This window comes from Cottoperca gobio, chromosome 14 (assembly GCF_900634415.1).
Source record: "Cottoperca gobio chromosome 14, fCotGob3.1, whole genome shotgun sequence".
Taxonomy (NCBI): Eukaryota; Metazoa; Chordata; class Actinopteri; order Perciformes; family Bovichtidae; genus Cottoperca; species Cottoperca gobio.
Genome location: NC_041368.1, coordinates 21,158,203 through 21,179,316, shown reverse-complemented (window position 1 = coordinate 21,179,316; position 21,114 = coordinate 21,158,203). Strand labels below are relative to the sequence as shown.

At 42.2% G+C, this 21,114-nt stretch overlaps 1 protein-coding gene across 4 annotated transcripts in view; it reads right to left on the bottom strand.

Moving 5' to 3' along the window:
- LOC115019108 (rho GTPase-activating protein 7) overlaps nucleotides 1-21,114 on the bottom strand; it is an 84,762-nt gene that overhangs the window by 22,273 nt on the left and 41,375 nt on the right. The window contains exon 1 of one of the 4 annotated variants that reach the window (XM_029448472.1): nucleotides 8,520-8,688. The exons of the other annotated variants lie outside the window; for them this stretch is intronic. Within the exon in view, the coding sequence (XP_029304332.1) occupies nucleotides 8,520-8,532 (13 nt within the window). The 5' untranslated portion in view covers nucleotides 8,533-8,688. Of the gene's footprint in view, nucleotides 1-8,519; nucleotides 8,689-21,114 lie in introns of those variants that run through there. 4 annotated transcript variants of the gene reach the window in all.

Below are 21,114 nucleotides of genomic sequence, written 5' to 3'. Positions count from 1 at the left end.
ATATGGCAATCATCAAAATGACAGAAGGGGAAGACAGAAAGACAGAAAGACAGACAGAGAGTAAACTGACTGAGGAGTAAAGAACGGGCAAAGAAATGAACATGGTCAAACACTGAGGAATTACCATAAGTGTGTTTATTCTGACCCTTTAAATGTCCCACTTGTTAAACATCTCAGTGCATAGCCCATTTTTTGGCGTCACGATGGAGATGTGACATTTGAGATAGAAAAGGGATCAAGTGTGCTTGCAGAGCGGCGGTCTCACATGTCCGCCAGAGGATCTGTAAATCCAGGGATATGTGAAACTACCAGAGTTAGAGCCCTGAACTTTGCAAGACACCCACACCATTTTCTCCCTGCCAACATCTCTCCGAAAAATTTCCCTATATATTGCCAAGAATGAAGAATACAGCCTGTCATTCTGCAACCTTTGAGGGTCACAAATTAAAAGCTCTTGTCGTTTAAACCAGTTCTTTAAATAGGTCTAATATTCTGCTTTAAGGCAACTGTAGCTCACATCTTAAAGAGGGAGCTTCTATTGGAAATGTTTAAAGTTACAGCCCTAAAGACTGCCGGGAATAACTAAGTGGGGAAAGTGAATTAGTATCATTTTTCTTAGTATCTTGGAAGTCCTTGAGTGAAGCATTCAAACCCAAATCTGAGATATGAATGTTTTGAAATCAAAAGAACGAGTCGAACCCGGATGAGAAAGCCCTCAAACAAAAGTTTGTGACACTGGCGTACTACGAGGATGTTAACGCGCGCTGCACTGAAGGCATCTTTGAAACTTTGAGGCTTCAAACACAGAAATCCAGCCAAGACAGGTAAACTGCACTCAGTGTGTTCGTGTTCACCGAGCCGTTACAACTCGTGAGAGGAGCGAGGGAAGAGATCTGACGTTGGGAGTCCAGGTTTTATTACGTTGCTTATTTCTGGGCAGGTGACAGTTTGGATTTCAGACGTAAGATTTGCTTCACCAATGTCACAAATATTTTGTCTTTCTTAAACATGGCAAATCATTCCCTAAAACATCTGGGAGCTGTAGTTTAATGTATTTATTTAGCTAAACTTACTTAAACAAGTGTAAAATATTACAGTTTGTTGGGTATTTACCTATTTTGGTCTACGAAGAGAAATCAACTCAGTGGTCAGAACACAGCATGACATTACAAATACTCCAACATACAGTAAATAACTAACATTATTTGTATATATATGTATATTACATTAACAAACTTGCAAACATTAGACAGTTAATTTCTTTCTGCTAAAAGGTCACACTAGGTCAATAAGTCTTGATGGATTTCTGAATATGGAGCTCGGTCTCTGGTGACAATAAGAAACAAAAGGTACAATAAACACCTACGTGTTCTGCTCTCAGAGAAACCATGAGGTATTGAAAAGAAAGTACATGTCTGACCTCATTACCACATGAATTATGAGTCCAGTGAGGAAGAAAACACTCCACATCTGCCAGAAACAACAATAAACTTTGTGCTCTGCTTGTATGTTTGGTCACCGACTTTGACTGCCACATTCAGGGGACTCTCTCCACTCAGCTCAGCGTTTACGTAAGAGATGGCTGCGGGCTCCTGTGTGACCACAGCAGGGACTGGCCTCTTCCTTTTCTAAATCACCCTTGCCTCTGAGAACGTTGTGATTTGGCCCCTCTGGGCTCTGAGAGGAGATTTGGATTTGCGATTAGGGGCGGCTCCGCCCTGCTAGCGCCAGGAAGCTGGACAGCGTGTGTCTGGAAGCTGAGACGTGCTCGACGGAGCGTTTGTGTTTTGGGTGTTTTGGACACCAAAGCGTCGACCTGGACTGAACAGAATTACTGCTCGACAGAAATTAGGGTCATTTAGGGTTTAGAGCTTTACTGCAAATCACTTGCAGAGAAAAAGATGTGTAAAAGGTGAAATGTAATATTATCAACATGGATGTCAAGACTGGTTATAATTTATGAGTTATAACTTCAAGAGTTGGGTTGATTATCAATCAACAATTAGCAATTAGCAACAGTCTGACAGTCAGTGCAGGAATGCCACTGGTTTAAAGGGACAGTTCACCCCAAAATCTGAACGACATATTTTTCCTTTTACCTGTTGTGCTATTTATCAATCTGGATTGTTTAGGTGCGAGTTGTTAGTTGTTGGAGATATCGGACTTAGAGATGTCTGCTGCTAGATGGCACTTGTGCTTCTCAAAATGCCAAACAAATACATTTGAAGAACTCAACAGCAATGTATCTTTCAGGAAAACACGACCCAATTACTTAAGATAACCTACAGTCCTCGTTGTGAGCAGTTTCATGCGGGAACTATTTTCTTTCTACGAAGGAGTGAGCGTGCATCTCCTGATGGACGAGAGTCATGTCAGTATGCTGAGATGCACGTGCATCCTTCAGATTTACCATATCATCGTACTTGAACCCCAACTGAATAATGCATCCTCAAGGTTAGCTCGTTGCCCCTGTTTCCAGTCTTTATGGTAAGCTAAGCTAGTTAGCTGCCGGCTGAAGCTTAATTTTCACCATGCAGACACCTTCTCATCTATCTCTCCATAAAAAAAAACGTATTTCCCAAAATGTCACGCTATCCCTTTAAGTGGAATTAAATGAGTCAAGGCACCACCTCACACACTATATGATGCAGTTTAACACTTCATTCAGCCACATGACCAAAAGCCAAACAAGCTCAGCTTTCTCCTCCCGTCTCACACATACTCCCGTCATATTTCTGAGCAGTCCCATTCCTTCAACGTCCAATGTTTAACTGATGTTCGAGGGCTTTCACACCACTTTTACGCCCCACTAAACACCCCTGGTGTAGCTGGTAAGAAATAAAGTGCAGTCACTACTGTGCTTGCAGTTCAGGGAGACGCTTGAGAGTGTCTCGCAGGGCCTGAGAGGTGTGGTTGAAGATCAGAGGTATGTCAACTGTCAAAACGGGAAACAATGTTTCCATCTTCCTTTTCACTGCTTCTCTGATGGTATTCCCCCGTCAGCGGTCACGAAGGGCTGAAGAAGGGAATACTAAAACTCTATTCTGACTCGCTGCAGTGTGTGTGTGTGTGTGTGTGTGTGTGTGTGTGTGTGTGTGTGTGTGTGTGTGTGTGTGTGTACAATGCAACTTTTCTGATGAACCAGGACTAGACAAATCTACCTCAGCTATATATGTGTAAAAGCTAAATATAAAACTTTAATGTTAAAGGGCCATGATCAGCAAAATGTTCATATCTTGTATTTTGAGTAAGAAATTTCCCTTCTGTCTCGGTAATCTCAGCGATGGATCCTTGAGTGATTATCCTGCAATAATCCTGCTGGCAGGACAGAATGTATTTGGTTATCCAGAGGAAACAGATACTGCATAAATGATCTCAAGGCAAAACACAGGAATCTGTGTGTATCTCATACAAAAGCAAAGACAGTCAATTACTTTTGTGTAGAAAGATATAAATAACATATGTGATATGCGTAACATTATGTGCTGTGCATCAAAACGTAAGACGCAAGATGCAACATACATATTTCTGCTGCTTACGGCTACAGGTTATTGAACAAATACAAAGACCAGCCTTGGTGTGGGTCTGGGTGGTACATGTATTGTTCTGTCCCTCTCTGTCCGTCTACGTCGGTCCCTCCTGACTCGACAGTAACCCGAGAATTTGCCTATACTTCATATTCCAGCAGCCGGCTCTGGATGGATACTGACACGGTGAATCTGGCTCGTTGCAGTACTGCAACAAAATGATCCTTTTAAATATAATATATATATATATATATATATATATATATATATATATATATATATAAGGACACATCTGTAAAACTGTTGGCAGGACACCTCCAACTGCAAACAAGATCAAATATTAGCGTTTGTAATATTAATTTATAAACCTTTTAGATTATAGGTCTTCAACAGGGGGTCCGCGACCCCCAGAGGGTCCGCGGAAGTACTGCAGGGGGGTCGTGAAATTATTTGTAGATAAAGCAAATATATTTTTTTCATTCACATCCCCCCCGTCGCACACAACTCGGACAGCCTCTCCATCTCGCACATAACTCCGATAGCACCCCCCCCCCCCCCTCGCACAGAACTCTGAAAGATCATTTTAAAACTTTATGGATCAAGTCCAGTTGTTGTAATAAGTCCAGGACACAAATGAGAACTCGATAATGGACAAGCCAAGCCAAGATGTAACCTCTTAGTGAACTTAGGCATCATGCACATAGAGTAGAGTAATCACATTATTAAAAAAAAAGTCTAAAGCAGCAAATAAAAACATCTCACACTTGCCTAAAGGGAACAAAAACGTATTAACTTCCTGGCTGTGTCTCAAACCATTACAATAGGCTGCTTAACTGACTACCCTCTCCACACACAGCAACCTGCTGTGATTACAGCAACAACACAAATATTACATTTATAAAGTAAAACTGGACAGACAAGCAATGGCAGTGGGATACATGAAGCAGTGTTTGTCATCACTGGCTTATTAAGGACATCCTCTTGTGTCTATCAGTCTCACAGTGAAGAGTTTCCTGAATAAGATTCAACTTCCTGTCTTCACTGAAAGATGAACCCAGGGTCACTGCTTTTCATTCAGTGCCAGATGTAATAACCGGGAACATGAATCATCCAAAGAGCTGCACGGAAAGTGATTTGTGATTTTAGTTGCACCATTGGCTCCTCAGCCATTAAGCACATACGCCAAATGTCTTCAGTAGGGTAAAAACTAACCCGTCTTACTTTCCCTAATAGTGGGTGAACAATCCAACGCTTGTTCAATTCTGCTTCACAATGATAAGAAGAGTCAAAGGATCAAAAAGCAACATCGCTATGAACGCTTGGCCGCTAGTCCTTGATGTTGATTAGCAAATACTCAGCCATTTTGTTACTTTATTCTTGTTAAAATAACAAAGCACCTCAGTTCTGAGTGACAGGAATCGTTTAAAATTCAACCTTGGTAGCACCATTCTGCATGTTTTATTTCCTCAAAGTTGTAACTAGTGAGTTAAAGGGAGAGTTGACCAATCATGCATTGGCGTAAACCCAGTCTTGGTTTCAATACCTGACGCGGAGGCTTTAAGAGGAGTGTTCTGCACACAATAACACGCCACCAGCTAATGCTGACATTTAATCTTTAAAGACAAACACAAACACAGAAGGGCCTCGCTTATGCCTGGAGTCAAGGGGAACCAGGGCAAAGCAATGCAAGCTGAAATTCAATTACACCAAAACACAAAATTTCAGGGTCTCATAAAATTGACTTCTGAGAATCAGATCGCACAAATCAGAGAGAGAAGGTGTGAATGTGTCTCACTGACCCTGACACACCAGGAGCTTCCACAGTTAATATGGAAAAAGCCATAAAGGCCACCATGACGTTGATCCTGAGGACTGCATATCGTCACTGTGAAGTAAAAGGTGCAACTTAACACAAGCGATGGACTCGAGAGCTACAGCTGCTGTGAGACATCAGCGCCGGAGTCAGGTTACATTCCTGTTGAGTGACAACAGCATGGACAGGATGCAATACTTTCACCTGTTTGCCGTGCAGAAACGTTGGCCAAAGGTCACATTTTCTACGATCGTGCAAGTCAAATCTAAGAGGTCACGGGTTGATTAACAGAACAGGAGAGTAGAGGATATCCCCTGTTGACTGTAGAGCCCTGGGCACATGCCCACTTTGACTTTGACTTGGTCGATGGTTACATTTATAAAGAATAAGAAGCATAACATTTCACCTGAAAATAATTTCCCCATCAATAAGTGGCTCCCTTTTGATCTGCCAAATTCATGACATTTATGCTTGTTAATCGTTTAAGTCTTGCATGGCTGCACATTTTCACAATAAGCTGCTATACCATTTCCATATTATATTGTTATTTGCATTCTGATGTACTGTAATAGGATTTCAGACACACACACACACACACACACACACACACACACACACACACACACACACACACACACACACACACACACACACAATGACTTGGCTCTCCTTCAGCTGGCAGGTATAGCTGCATTAGCTCATACGTAGGTATAATCCTACAGTATAATCATTCCTGCATGCTGTTGCCCTCCGTTGCTAACAACACTGTCTGTCCCGGGCACAGTGGAGAGAAAGCTTCACTAAGTTCGGATAAACACACTCAGGTTACCGTGAAGTAAATTGGAGGAACTACAGAGATATTTCATAGAAACAGATATGACACAGCCCAGCAGTGTGTCTCCGGGCAGAACACCAGCTGTCAGCCAGCCAAACTAAACCACATGGAGAGTCTTTATTTTCTTTAATCTTGAAACACTTCACCTGTTGTGTTCTCGCTCCAAAATGAGCTTTTCAGTTCACCTGCCAATAGCTACTAAGAATTCAACCTGCCAAAAAAAGTTGTTTTTACCTGTAATATTAAATGATGTGAACTTTTTTGAAAACGACGTCACTTCTGCTTTGTGCACAGAATCATTCTGGACTAAAATACTCAACATACTCAACAGAAGACGCACAAAGCCACTGCGTCCCTCACTGTGGTCTGGGAAGGCTCAATGAGTAATTTGGTTGAATTTGGGCGTTGGCAGAAATGGCCCAAATGACTCATCAGGCTATTGGTCTAAACTTTTACCATCATTTCATTCAGGCTCTGCAGCACATGACTAACAAGTTATACAGTTACTTTCCTAAACCCAAGTGGAAAATATGCTCAACTCTCACTTTGCCTTTCCAACTATGGCCGCCATGCTGCAAGAAATCCGACATTTTCATCCTCTATTTGTACGAGATTATCCAACTCAGTTGAATTTCGCAGAATTAGGTTACTACACTAACTTCTAATTGGAGTTGACATGATTCAAATACTTATTTTGCTTGTTTTCTCTGTCACAGTTCAAATGCGCTTCAGAACTTCAGTAAGTGAACAAATCACCGTTCATACCGCTGAAACCTTCGCTCCTGGCTCAAGCCGTTTAGTTCATCACAGTTCACAGACGCTTTTGTCCAAAGCGACGTACAATAAGTGCGAACAATCATGAGGATACAACTCCGAACAGCAAGAATCTTGCAGGTACATCAGCTTCAAATCGGTACAATCGTTTAAGTGCCGAACAAAAGCTTCAAATAAGCCAAACAGAAGTGCAACATTCAGAAACAATTAGCTACAAATTAGCCAAACCAATGTAAGTGCAACATATAAAGAACAGAATTATTGTTTTATTCTTTATTATTCATCGGCCGAGGTGCAGTCGAAACAGGTGAGTTTTCAGTCTGCGACGGAAGGTGTGAAGACTCTCTGTTGACCTGACATCAATGGGGAGGTCGTTCCACCATTTAGGAGCCAGGAGAGCAAACAGGCTGGTTTTGTTTGAGGGGAATTTGGGTCCCACTCGCAGTGAGGGAGCAGCGAGCCGATTGGCCGATTTAGAGCGAAGTGAACGCGAGTTCAGTACAAAACTCAGTTCTGTTTATAATGTTAGTCGCTCAGCAGCCAGCTGAGCAGCAGCGTTTTCACTTTTTGATTGTTTCTGTGGGTTTCCCAGTCTTTCAGTAAACTAGCCAGGGAAAAGCTACTGATAGTGTCGGTGACATTGACTGTACACCCATCATCCATCGGGTGGAGCTCACTAGTTTTAGGCTAATGTGAGGCTAAGTGTTTGATAGGATTCTTTGTACGCTTCCTATTATTTCATACTGGAAGAAGTTAAACTACAGAAAAGCTCTCCCACCATACGGAGAGTGCTAGTTTGGTTAACTAAAGCTACTTAGAACTACTAGATCAAATTGACACTGTACAACAACTAAAATACAAAACAGTCACATGCAAAATCAGAACCGCAGATCAGGTCACAGATTTCAGAATAAAAGCAACCATTTTTGAATAATTTACATTTGATTTTCATATAAAAGTGCATTACAAGTTTTTGACACAAAGTGATATTCCAAAGTTTGAACATTTGCACACTTTTCTTTGGCAGGTGATCATTTCTCTATAACAGATCATATTTTAAAAGTAACCCACGCACATTCAGAGTGAGCCCGACGCCCTTTCTAACACAGAAAAAGCTTTTATTCTATCAGAGTTCAAAACTGAGCTCGTGATGTTATCGGGCCCACGGCCTTCAAACAATAAAGAACTCTCAGTGGATGGAAGTGCTTCAAATTCCTTTCCCGTCCCATGAATCGAGAACAAGTTACACTTTGACTAAGACTGCTGAAGTCTGTTGAAAACTATTGGCCGAGCATCACTCCAGCCTCTTATGTGAAGTCTTTCTTCAGTAAATTTAACAAACTAATAGAAGAGACTTTTATCAGCCGCCATAGTCTAATCAAGGCTCAATCAGGTCCTCATTAAATACCACTCGTTAAGCTAATTAACCAATCACCTCCTTAATGAATGTCATCAAGCGCCAATTGTCAATTGTCCTCAAAACAAACCCAGGCAGAAATGAGAGGCTGAGATTCTCATTATCTTCCTGTCTGTCATATAACACATGAGCTGCGACTCAACACATACTCACTTGGGATCAACATGCTTCTCAGGTCTGAAGGCTTGGATGCAGGGAACCTTAGCAAACATCCATGTTACCCTTGAGATTTGAAGTCAGACACGTATAGATATTTAAAGAATTAAATCCAACGGGGAAAGTCATAGGCTATGTCCAGTGTAGTAGTGGAGTCCAGTTGTACTAGTCATGTTGGGCATCATGTTAATGAAGTCATTGTTGAAGATTTCCCATTTCCCCTACCACTCCCCTTCCTCTGGCCTGGACCGGACCATCTGAACTCCGAGGGGGGGCGGCCCAAAAATAACCCGAGGGAAACACTTAGACACATGAATGCCTGCCTGAGGAGACTGGAAGTACTTTGAATTCATGTGACTGTATGAGACATGAAAGACGGCATGGATAAGCCAGGCAAATTAGGGAGATACGATCTGAAAATGGTGAATGTTGTTGACCCTCCCTGGAAGGAAATGAAGGATCCCAGAGTGAGCTGTCTGCCCACTTGGTACAAGAGTGACCACAGATTTCCACAGGGCAGGAGTTAGCTTTGTGGCTGGCAAGCATTAAAATACAATATTTTTTAAAATAGGCCATTCAGGGAGTCAGAAGTTCCACTTTCCCTCAAATGAGGTCTGTAGTTAAAGTCATGATGCAGATCTATATCCTCCACTCGGGCCCAGCATCACAACCCTCAGATGATGAAATTACAAAAAGAAAGGCGCGAGGAAATTGACAATATTTTCTCCTTTCCGAGATTGAATACCTTCCACCAGCTCTGATTTCTGACCTGCTCAAAGCGGTTAGCGTTGGCGGGGGGGGGGGGGGTTTGAGAAAGAGTCACTTCAAGACGAAATGAAATACAAATATCCAACTGGACAAATGTCTCAACATGAGGAGGAGAAAGTCTTTGCCATACACTAATACCCTGTAGTTCTTCAAGATTTCATTTTTGGCTCAGTCCAAGGCATACCATTAGTGTTAATGGCCTTCCATTTACAGCGTAGGTGTTTGATTATGGGATTTTAAATGTGAATAACTCCCTCAGAGGAGAGGAGAAGAGAGGAGAGTGGTCTGCATGATGCGCTACATTAATTCACAAGTGGAGGGGGAGAAAGTGGGAGTATGTAAACAACTAATGGACTTTTCCACAGTCTGTCGAGAGCCACAGAGCAAGAGGAGGAAGAGTAGAAAGAGAGGACAAACTTCTTTCGTCTACTCTTTGGCAGTATTTGCAGGTATTTCTCACGTTCTACCGCAACGATATTGAGGTTATATTTAAGACATGATCACCAATCAAATTGCCCCTAACTGGCAACGGGTCAATATAATATGTGTGTGTATGTGTGTACAATCTAACTTCATCCCGACAGCTGTCGAAACTGTTCTGAGCAGACCGAGCAGCAGGTTCACTCTCAATCAGTTCTATCATCTGCTTTCCTTTTACTCTGATATTTATGGAAATGTGTGGGACATTTGGGATGGAGAGCTCCGCAGCAGAGCCCGCTCTAAAGAGGGGGAGGTCTTACTGAGGAAGATGGAGCGGGACTTCAGACATCTTTGCAGAAAGACCTCTCAGAAACACGACAGCGTTCTGGTATTTGCTCAAACAGCTGTTCGAACAAATGTTCGGAAGCGAAGCAGGAAGTAGTTTACGGGGAGTGTTTCAAAGCAAAAGTTCTACATTTTGGAGGAATTTGCTTATTTGCTTTATGGCGTCGATGAGAACATTGATGCCGCTCTCATATCTTCCTGTTAAATATGAAGAGCCAGCAACTGATTAACTTAGCACGAAGATAGCTAGTCTGGCTTGGTCATAACGTAACACAATCCACCTCCCATCACCTCCAAAGCTCACAAACTAACATGGTATATCTAGTTTGATCCTTACAAGAAACAAAGTGTAGAAAATGTTAATTCATCATTTTTACGGGGGGTTAAGCGCAAAACAGTAAAGTTGTGGGCCTTAAAACTAAAACACATCGTTGATGAAGGTTGTTGGGGTACCTGCAGACACTACTCAGGGTTTATTGTCTTAAAAAGGCGGTAGAAATAAGAAGTTAAAGCACAGTCCTCTTTGTTGTTACCATTACTAGGTTTATGTTTAGTGTAATATCCTCTCTGAGCTTCTGAAGTAACAGACTATAAGTAGCAGAAGACATTATAAACAAAACATATTATTTAAAAGGAACTGCCATTAAATCACTCACATTTGTATTCCAAACTATTTTGCTGCACTTCAATTTATTCATGTATTTGCAGGCAGTTAAACTCTCATCTCAAAGTCACACAGGGGAAAGAAACGCCTGTGGTCTCTGGAGCTGACAAGATGTTGACTGTAAAAATCAGGATTAAAGCAGAGCTCAGGGGCTGACCTCCGGCTCTGCGAACAAAAAGACTCTGTGACTCTCTCACTGCATGTGAGGGAGTCTCTCTCTCTCTGCTGTGTATAAAGGTTACACAAGACTGTGTTTCCTCTTCCCGAGCAAGAGCCTCACAGGCGTCAGAGGAGGAAGAATCCAACAATACTCCCAGCGGATGGGAGTTTCTGTTTGTGTGTGTGTGTGTGTGTGTGTGTGTGTGTGTGTGCGTGCGTGTGTGTGTGTGTGTGAGCCAGTTACAGTACGTGAGGATGTGATGTGTTGTGTTTACTCTCACAAGTTTAGCTTCGCTGCATATTCGCTGCTTGCATGTGTGCTCTGGGATGTGTACATGTTTGAGTTTACTTTGTGTGCTTGTGAACGTGTGTGTGTGTGTGTGTGTGTGTGTGTGTGTGTGTGTGTGTGTGTGTGTGTGTGTGTAAGTGTGCGTGTAGTCTAATCTGAATCCAGTCTCAGAGGCTTTGGGACTGGTATTTCCGATGCAGCAGGACAGGAAGCGGCCTGCTCTCTTGAACTGTGTCCCTCCTTCTGAAAACTGCGGCTCACACTCTACAAGACATACAGTATCACTTCATCAGTGTGTGTGTGTGTGTGTGTGTATGAGAAAGAGAGAGAGACAGTGTATATCTACCGTATGTACAGCACGGGCCTGAAACTTCAGCAGAAAGTCAATATTTAACGATCAAATCTAGATCTAGATACAAAACAATTAGTCAACAATAATCATGAGAATCAATTAAGCTTCTCACTGTATGAGGATATATGTTACCCAAGTAAGCTACAAGTAAATCTACTTAAAATGTGTTTAGATACTTAGATTTTTAAAAGGGAAAGGGCAGCGGAGGGAGGGTAAAGAAAAACAATTATAGGACCAAACACTTTTGCATACTGCTCATCAATACAACTGCTTTCCCGTAAGAGGACACGAGTCAGGCAATCAAACACAAATAATAACAACAAATAATTTTACTTTTACTCAATGTTTGTCAGACTTATAATAAGAATCTGTGCCGGGCTCTGTGAGTGGACGTGTATTGACAGACGTTGCCCTGGACAATTACTGTGCAGCCTCTTTCTTGACTGCTGTCTGCAGCGTACTCACTCGATACTCGACCAATTTCCAAAATTGTTGTCCCCATTAGTCAGTTAAACACAAACACATGGGTACACAGGGTCCAGGCTGAAACTGTCGTAGGGTGGTGATGGCCTAGTTGTCTAGTGCTACAGGCTTCTAATTACAATATCCGATGGTTGTGAGTTCAATACCAGGGCTGCCATCTGAGCAAGGCACTGCTCCAGGAGACTGTCCCTGTAGTTAGTTCACTGTAAGTTCGCTCTGGATAAGAGAGTCTGTAATAACCTGAGTCATCTTAAGTCATTAGTCATCTTTCCTTTGCAACATCACAATCGCAGCTCCCAGGAATGAATGTCTTGATTAAACCCTGGTTTCCTTTTTTGTGTGAAAGTAAACATTCGCTGCCGCAGATCCCGACTCAAGCAGCCTCCGATGGTCTTCACAATCAATTAACCCAGAATCTGATTAGAGCTGCTCTTTATCAGCACTTAGGAATGATCTGAGAGTGTGGAGTAATGGCTCGTCCACACACAGTTCATTTGGAAAGAGTCTTTATGAGGAGTACAGCCCCTAAAACCAACGGTTGGATACTCTGGCAGCAAACACAGCCTACATTTTCTGGGCCTTCATTTCCTTACCAGAATGGTTCTAATCTAATCTGTTGTTTGTTTTGGCCAAATGATCATATGGATTCAGAGTTCAGTCTGTGGATGTGTTTGTCCCTCCAGTTTTATATTAGCTCTTTGTCTCTGCAAGAAAAGGTTTTCTGATATCTGGGATTGATCTTTAAGAAAATATTACAAAATGCCTCCCTGCCAAACAAAACCAAAAGATGTTGTTTATTTAAATGTACAATTGGCCAAAAAGGCGAATTACTATCTCTCTCTACAACAAGGGTAACCCTGAACACAGACATGTACAAAAGTACAAATCTGTTTCTCAAGGTAGAACATGGTGTCAGTAAACTTTATAAAATGGACTCAAGGGTCAGGCCATGTTTGTTTCTTGAAGGAAAAGGGCCACTTTCATCAGCAACATCACATCCTCTTTATTTGCATTTTAAGAAAGACCGAGAACAATCACAAGCACATATCAAAGCTCCGCTGAGTGATGCTTTTCTACTCTCAATCAAATGACTCGCTGTGATGTGAGAAGGTTTTGTCAGCTGAGCAGCAGTGTGGATCTTTCATCCACTTCTCCTTTCACTGCTGCACGGCTAACAGTAAAGTTAGCAGCGGCAAATACTGCAGCACATTTCAAATTAGGCGTTTCAAATTGGGAGAAACATCCTCAAAAGACAAAAAAAAAGTAGGTTTGAAGTTTGAAGCACCGACTGCTCCACTTAACTGATAGATGAGAGCAATGTGTTGCAAAATGCCCATTCAGCTCCATCTCCAATGCTGTTGATATAACAAGCAGGAATGGCTGTTTGGGGATTCACTTGATGGATTGCTTTCTACTTGCCATCTTGTTATCTTCTTCCAGAGTTCATCCTTATTTCCATGCTAAAACCCGAACATTACCATACTGTCAGACACGTTTTCCTTTTTGATGAATAGCCAGCTACAGAGGAGTGTATTAGGAATGGGCAGATGTGAACGTCTGCACCTGTTTGTAAGTGAATACACCCTGCATGCTCAGGAATTTAAGTTATAATTTAAGGTGAAAGGATTTGAGCTTTTATAAGGACTAGGGAATGAGTTATATACAAAGCAATTTATGAAATATAATTACAAAATAAGCAGCCTTGCCCTTGGAGCATCTCACGTAAAATTCGACAGACGCCTTATCCCGCTGAGTCGCAGCCCCGCAGATGACCCTTCCAACTGTACTTGTTGACACACACTATAAATATAGCGTTATCTGTTGTTTCGTTCTGGGCAGAGGATGGAAACCTGGGGACATTGCCAAAGGTCAGCAGAGCCCCTGGCACGATGTTGAGAGATATTATTACACGCCTTTCAGCACCATCATTGTTCCAAAATTCCTCTAAACACCCAGTGTGACAGTTGGCCTGTACTGGTGGAGTGTTTAGACATCCTCCTCTGAGTCCAAGTGTGCACATTGGTGAGGAAAAGAAGGTAAACCTGGAGCCATTGTGGCTCATTTCTGTTCCCAAAAACCAGATGTGAGCATCGGAAGTCTGAAGCCGAGTCCACACGCAAACGGGAATTCTTTCAAACGCAGCATTTTCTTTGCGTTTTGGGCTTTTTGATCTTTTTTATGTCACATAAAACGGACGTTTTGTAACATCTCTTCCAGGGTGAAGATTTTCAGAAACTCCTTTTTCAGTTGACAGATTGTTTTATAACAGTACGTGTGTGGACGGGATATTTTTTGGGAGAACGAAGGAGGAAAACAATTCCTGTGTACGTGTGGACTAGGCCTACAAATAACATATATTATCAATATTATTAATAGTTACACCTGTGGTATTAATAACATTATTGCTGCTACATGTACTGTTAACCCCAAAACAAGTATCCATACTGAAGGATGTATGATCTATTTAGGTAACAAGATTATATAAATACCGTAGTCTGTTAACGTTTGAGTTTAAAGTGCATCCGTCCACTTTACATGCATTGAAGTCTGTTATTCAGCTTCATCACCTCCGCTGCTCAGAGTCCATCAAGTCAAGTCAACTTTTACTTATAAAACTTCAGATCATAACTGAAGTTATCTCAAGATACTTCTCATGAAGAGCGAGTCTAGACTTTGCTCTTTAATTTACAGAGACCCAACATAACATTCAACAGATCTAACCTTCAATGCCACTGCCTGTCATGGTCGTCCAACAGGGTTCACCTTAAATATCAGCGTTGCATTTAAAACCTGATACAGGTTCAGCCCTGGCCACTGGTCTGGTTTAGTTCCTGCTCTGAGAGGTAACTGCCTCGCTGGCCCTTTTTAGGTGCGCCGCTCTGTGAGTCAACGTAAGAGATTCATGACATCTTTCAACCGAAACATTTTGAGTGAGTGTTTTACGGTGAGATGGAGAGAAACAGCGAGACTCAGTGAAACAAAGGTCCAAGGTTAAATTCAAATGAGAGGAGAGCTTTTGATGCTGTAGCCAAACGTAAGCCTCCAGGACGCCGCTGAATAGAGCAGGTGTCGACAAAAAAACACAAAGCTTTGAAAAATGTAAGAGTTGAGGGAAAGACACCAAACTGACAGGAGACAAAATTGAGGAAATGGTGCCATCATCTTCTGAAAGAGCCCGCCATCCGCCTGCAGCACGGGACGAGAAGTCTGGAATGAAGCGCTCCTGAACTACCCAACACAATCCGAAATACATTTGTAGAATGATGTAGACGTCTACAGACGGATACATTCACTCTGTCATTCATACATTCACTCTGTCATTCACACATTCATACACTCACTCTGTCATTCACACATTCACACATTCACTCTGTCATTCACACATTCATACACTCACTCTGTCGTTCACACACTCACTCTGTCGTTCACACATTCACTCTGTCATTCATACATTCACTCTGTCATTCACACATCATACACTCACTCTGTCATTCATACATTCATACACTCACTCTGTCATTCATACATTCATACACTCACTCTGTCATTCACACATTCATACACTCACTCTGTCGTTCACATTCACTCTGTCATCATACATTCACTCCGTCATTCACACATTCATACACTCACTCTGTCGTTCACACATTCACTCTGTCATTCATACATTCACTCGTCATTCACACATTCATACACTCACTCTGTCGTTCACACACTCACTCTGTCGTTCACACATTCACTCTGTCATTACACATTCACTCCATTCACTCTGTCATCACACTCACTCTGTCATTCACATCACTTCATCACACTTCACTCTGTCATTCACACATTCATACACTCACTCTGTCATTCATACATTCATACACTCACTCTGTCATTCACACAGTTACACTCACTCTGTCATTCACACATTCATACACTCACTCTGTCGTTCACACATTCACTCTGTCATTCACACATTCATACACTCACTCTGTCGTTCACACATTCACTCTGTCATTCATACATTCACTCCGTCATTCACACATTCATACACTCACTCTGTCGTTCACACATTCACTCTGTCATTCATACATTCACTCCGTCATTCACACATTCATACACTCACTCTGTCGTTCACACACTCACTCTGTCGTTCACACATTCACTCTGTCATTCATACATTCACTCTGTCATTCACACATTCATACACTCACTTTGTCTTTCACACATTCACTCTGTCATTCATACATTCACTCTGTCATTCACACATTCATACACTCACTCTGTCATTCACACATTCACTCTGTCATTCATACATTCACTCTGTCGTTCATACATTCACTCTGTCATTCACACATTCATACACTCACTCTGTCGTTCACACATTCACTCTGTCATTCACACATTCACTCTGTCATTCATATATTCACTCCGTCATTCATACATTAATTCTGTCATTCACACATTCACTCTGTCATTCATACATTCTACAGTCTTCACGGGTTAAAACCCCTACATGTAACACCCACACACACACACACACACACACACACACACACACACACACACACACACACACACACACACACACTCACACATCTACTGACATGCCTTTCATTTTAACAGTCAGTGTGTGTGTGTGTGTGTGTGTGTGTGTGTGTGTGTGTGTCTACACTTCCCTTGTCAGCCATGACTACTGTTTGACCACAATGCAGCACTAAATGTTCTCAACCAGAGAGGACTGAGGACAAGTGAAGCCTCATTAAGAAGGCAATGATGGTTGAGGGAAAGGAATTCACACACACACACACACACACACACACACACACACACACACACACACACACACACACACACACACACACACACCTTGATGAAGCAAGTTTTTAGCAGATAAAATTATTTATTTCATAATATATTTAACTTTATTTAAGCAGAGAAAGAAAATTATCACACTCGCTCTGTTAGCAAGAGGTGTACGTTAGGCGAATCCAAAATAATATAAAGGTGTGTGTCGGTGGTTATAGAATTATTTTTTAGCCATAATGTGCTGCAGGTTGTTTCACGCTTTCTTTACCAGATTCAGACGCGAAGATAAATATCATTCGGAAGTCTGTGTGTAAGCACAGAGCTGTAGCTGGGAAGCCATTTAAATATAACGTCAAGGTTAACTCTTACTGGCATTGAACAGTGTTTACAAGAAAGGAAAACCCCCCCATCTGACCTCTGGGGTTTCCTCCACTGAATGTGTCTGACACATTTCTGACTGCACGAGTGTGTTTAAGATAATATAACATTATTGATGCCACACAAAGGTTGAATATTTAGTTCAGTTTGTGCCATTATGTCACTGTGTGGGTGTGATCTTGTCGTGAGTCAACACTCATTTCTCTGGAAGTCATTATCTGAGAGGGACATTACCATCAAATTAACCGCAGAAGGAGAAGTCTGGATGTCTCATTTCCATTTATGGTAGCGGGATGTTTCCTTTAAGATGTGATGAGAGAATAACATCAGATATGAATATATGTTATTACTTTGTTTAAAGTGGAGATCTGGTGGTGCAAAGTCTGCGAGGCCTATCACAATAAAAGACCATGTTGCATGCTTGTATCAATACAATAAAATAATGACCTGCATCCAAACTATACTAAGAACAATGTTTGTGAGATGGACTTGGGCAAGAGAGGTGCTGTGGTCTTGTGCATTCACCGATCCACACTCTACGTTACGTTGTTTACCAGGAGTTCAACGCCATGTTGCTGTCTTTGTATTCCTTTAAAGAAGAATTATACTCATGTTGGTCGTAACGGTCGTAACGTAACTTCTCTTCAAAGCAATAATTCAGTTATATTTTTCTTCTTCTTCTCAGCAAACAAGCTGGAGGTGCGTACGCCACCAACTGCACGGGAGTGCGCACGGAACAGGATCATGCACAGTCGGCGCGCTCGCTAAGTGTACGGTGACTTCATCCGGCGTGGGGGACCAAGGGGCCACGTGCAGCCCAGAATGTGTGACCACGTGGACCCTTTGCGAACACGGCGGATGAAGCCATTTGCGCCATTAGAGGACCCTCGTGGACCCTCGCAGACCCTCGTGGATGCGGAGAGTATGCACTGACTTTTAGAGGCCTCCTGTGACAACACCGGCATCCTCACCTCACCTCTGAGTCATTGTCATGGTAGCATGACAGGAACTCCCCGCCCAGCACGCTGCAGTGTCTCCCGCTCCGTCCTGTTCGCCTGCTCCGGAAATCCCTTCGTGATTAACTGACCCTTCCTGAGTGGCCGCCTGATTGCCCGTCTGTCTGCCTCTTACAGTATCGCACTGTTTGTCCTCTGCAGAAATCCTGTACATCTGATTACCTGTCTGCTTGTCTTTATGACTCCCTGCCTGGTGACTTTATGAATTCAACCTCTTTCTGCTTTGCTTTAAAGGAGCAGCAAGTGAGATTTTTACTGCCCGCCAGCACAAACTCCCCATCTGCAGAAGGCTGATAGGGTTTGCAGATCAATACCAGTGACTAAACAGACACTTCTTCAACTGCTGGGCAAAAACCCACTGTGCAATCGGAAGAAACACTCCCCGTCTAGACACCAAAGGACTTAATAGGCTACTTCTTCAAGTCTAGAAAAGCCAGTGGACTCTGGGGGCCAAGAAGAATGAAGGAACGCTAATACATTTGTTTTCTTGAGGGTGTTAACTTGCTTATGTGTGATAATGTAAAGACAAAAAAAAGGTTTTATAACAGTTGGCAGATATTTTAAACTGTTGATTCCACTGTTATTAATTTTTGACATATTCACTCGAATAAATAACAAAACAAATTGAATAAAAAAGGTAATTAAACTCACAACTTTGGCATTTCCAACAGTACGACTCCAGTGCAAGCTGCTCTTACCACCGAGCTAGATTCAGCGTCTTCATCTGCTCACCGGTAATGACGAGGCTACTTGAGGTGATAATGCACCGATGCATGTACGATTGCTAAATATTAAGTTTTAAATAATGAACGCAGGCCGCTCAATCCTGACTTCCGAAAGCTATCTTTCGACTGTCTGAAGCACTTCTCAAGAAGCTGACCGACACCTGACTTTAGTAGCCTCAAAGTTCTAAATGCTGGATTGTCTCATCTTTATTTTATTGAGATGATTCTTTCTGCGGTTGTAGCCACGTTCCACACTTAAAATCAACCAGAGTTAAGATTATTTTGCTCCTATAAGTCTTCTAGGCAGACTGTAAAAATATCTAATAACAAAAGATTAATTTATGCTCTGCACATTAAATATGGATGAACCAACGAGCGAGTGGAGCAGCAGGACGTCTTCCTGCTCTCGTGATTGAAACGACAACATAAAAGTCTCATGTTTTCCAGAACAGTGCCTCCTTCCTTTCCCTCTCACTATCTTAGTTTGTTTTTTAAAAACTTAATTCCACTTCACATTCAACTCCAAACTTCCAATTACTGTAGTGGCGCTGACTTCTCACCGGCGCCGTCCCCTCCCGGGGCCTATAAACCTTTGATGGAAACAATGACTGATAACTGGGGAACAAAAAAAAATTAGGCCGCTTCGTTATTGGTGATTCATAATCCACTTCAGAGGTGTTAATGGGGAGCCGTATTTAAGCTGCCAATGTTTTAATATACACTTTCTGCAGTTGCACTAAATCTGCAGGTTTTTTTGTTCGGGGAGGGGGGGGGGGGGGGGGGGTGTTAATGGAGGGAGTGGAGGGGCAGGTCAGACTTGGCCGTCTGCCGAGGACGAGGTTTTCTTAGCACTTTGAAGTGACCTGGATATTCGCCGTGTGAATAACTCTTTCACTCTCGATCTCTCTTTTCATCTCTCTCCGTTAGTCTCTCCTTGAGTTTTATTTTCCAATCTTTCTCCTTTACTTAGCATCACTGTGTGTTTGTGTCTGATTCATCTGCCTCCCTTTCCTTTTCACTTTCTCTCCTTGTGCATTTCTTTTCATCTCTTCCTCGCTTTTCTTCCCTGCTCACTGGACTGCCAAAGGAATACTTTAATCTTTGAATATTGAACACTCATCTCCTGTAGACGAGAAAAGGTGGCTCTCAGTTTGCGGCTTCCTTCTTCTTCGTCGTGGTGGTCTGCAGCTGTGCTTAGCCTGGATTCACAGTCGTTATCACGGCACAAAGGAAGTCTCAAAACACTCGCAGCGTAATCCGCTTCTGCTGCTCTATGTGTCTCAAACAAGCCGCTCTGCAACCGTACAGTGCTGAACGTTTGATGCTAAAGACACGTTTTGGGTGGAATATTCCTTTAGCACCAGGATCAGTCTGCTTCAGAGGACTTGCAAGGCAATTCTTGTATAATCCAATTGCACATACTGTTTTTGTGCTGTAGTCGATCTCTATGAATCACGGTGAACATAATGAGGCGCGGTGAGACGGATGAGACCGGACGGCGGCTCGGCGGAACAGTAAAAATACATTCATTTTTATCTTAATTGCCACGGTGAGTCAGTACCTGAGCTTTGGGGCTGTAATCCCTCTGACATTTGCCTTTAATGCCAGACTTAATAATATGGACCCTCGCATACTGCTAATGGATCAATGCAGTTTGCAAATAGCAGACCTTTAAAAAGTTCAAAACTCTTGAAGGGTGGTAATAATGCCTTGAAAAATAAACATCATTTAATGGTGGAATATAATTTGATTTACAACCCCATCTTCTTTCCACAGACCTAGAAATACAATGACCCTGCTAATAGCTTCAGAGGACGTTGGACTTTCAACATTAAAAGCATAAAGAGTTTCTATCATTTTGAAAGCTGCACTGTTCCTCAACTCGTCTTCATCTCCTCTTTTATCTGCATTTTATCTTTAATGCTGCATTTCATCACTAGCTCTTACTGCCTTCTGCAATTAGCAGGAATGTCTTCAAATCATCATCAACATTATCTTGTAATTGTGTGTGTGTGTGTGTGTGTGTGTGTGTGTGTGTGTGTGTGTGTGTGTGTGTGTGTGTGTGTGTGTGACGCAAGATATAAACAATTTAGCAGCCGTCAGCGAGTATATTAGCAAGTAAAAGACGAAGCAACAGAAATGAAATGCAGACATGAAGCTCAAAACTTAAACGACACACACTCAGTCTAAACCAATGAG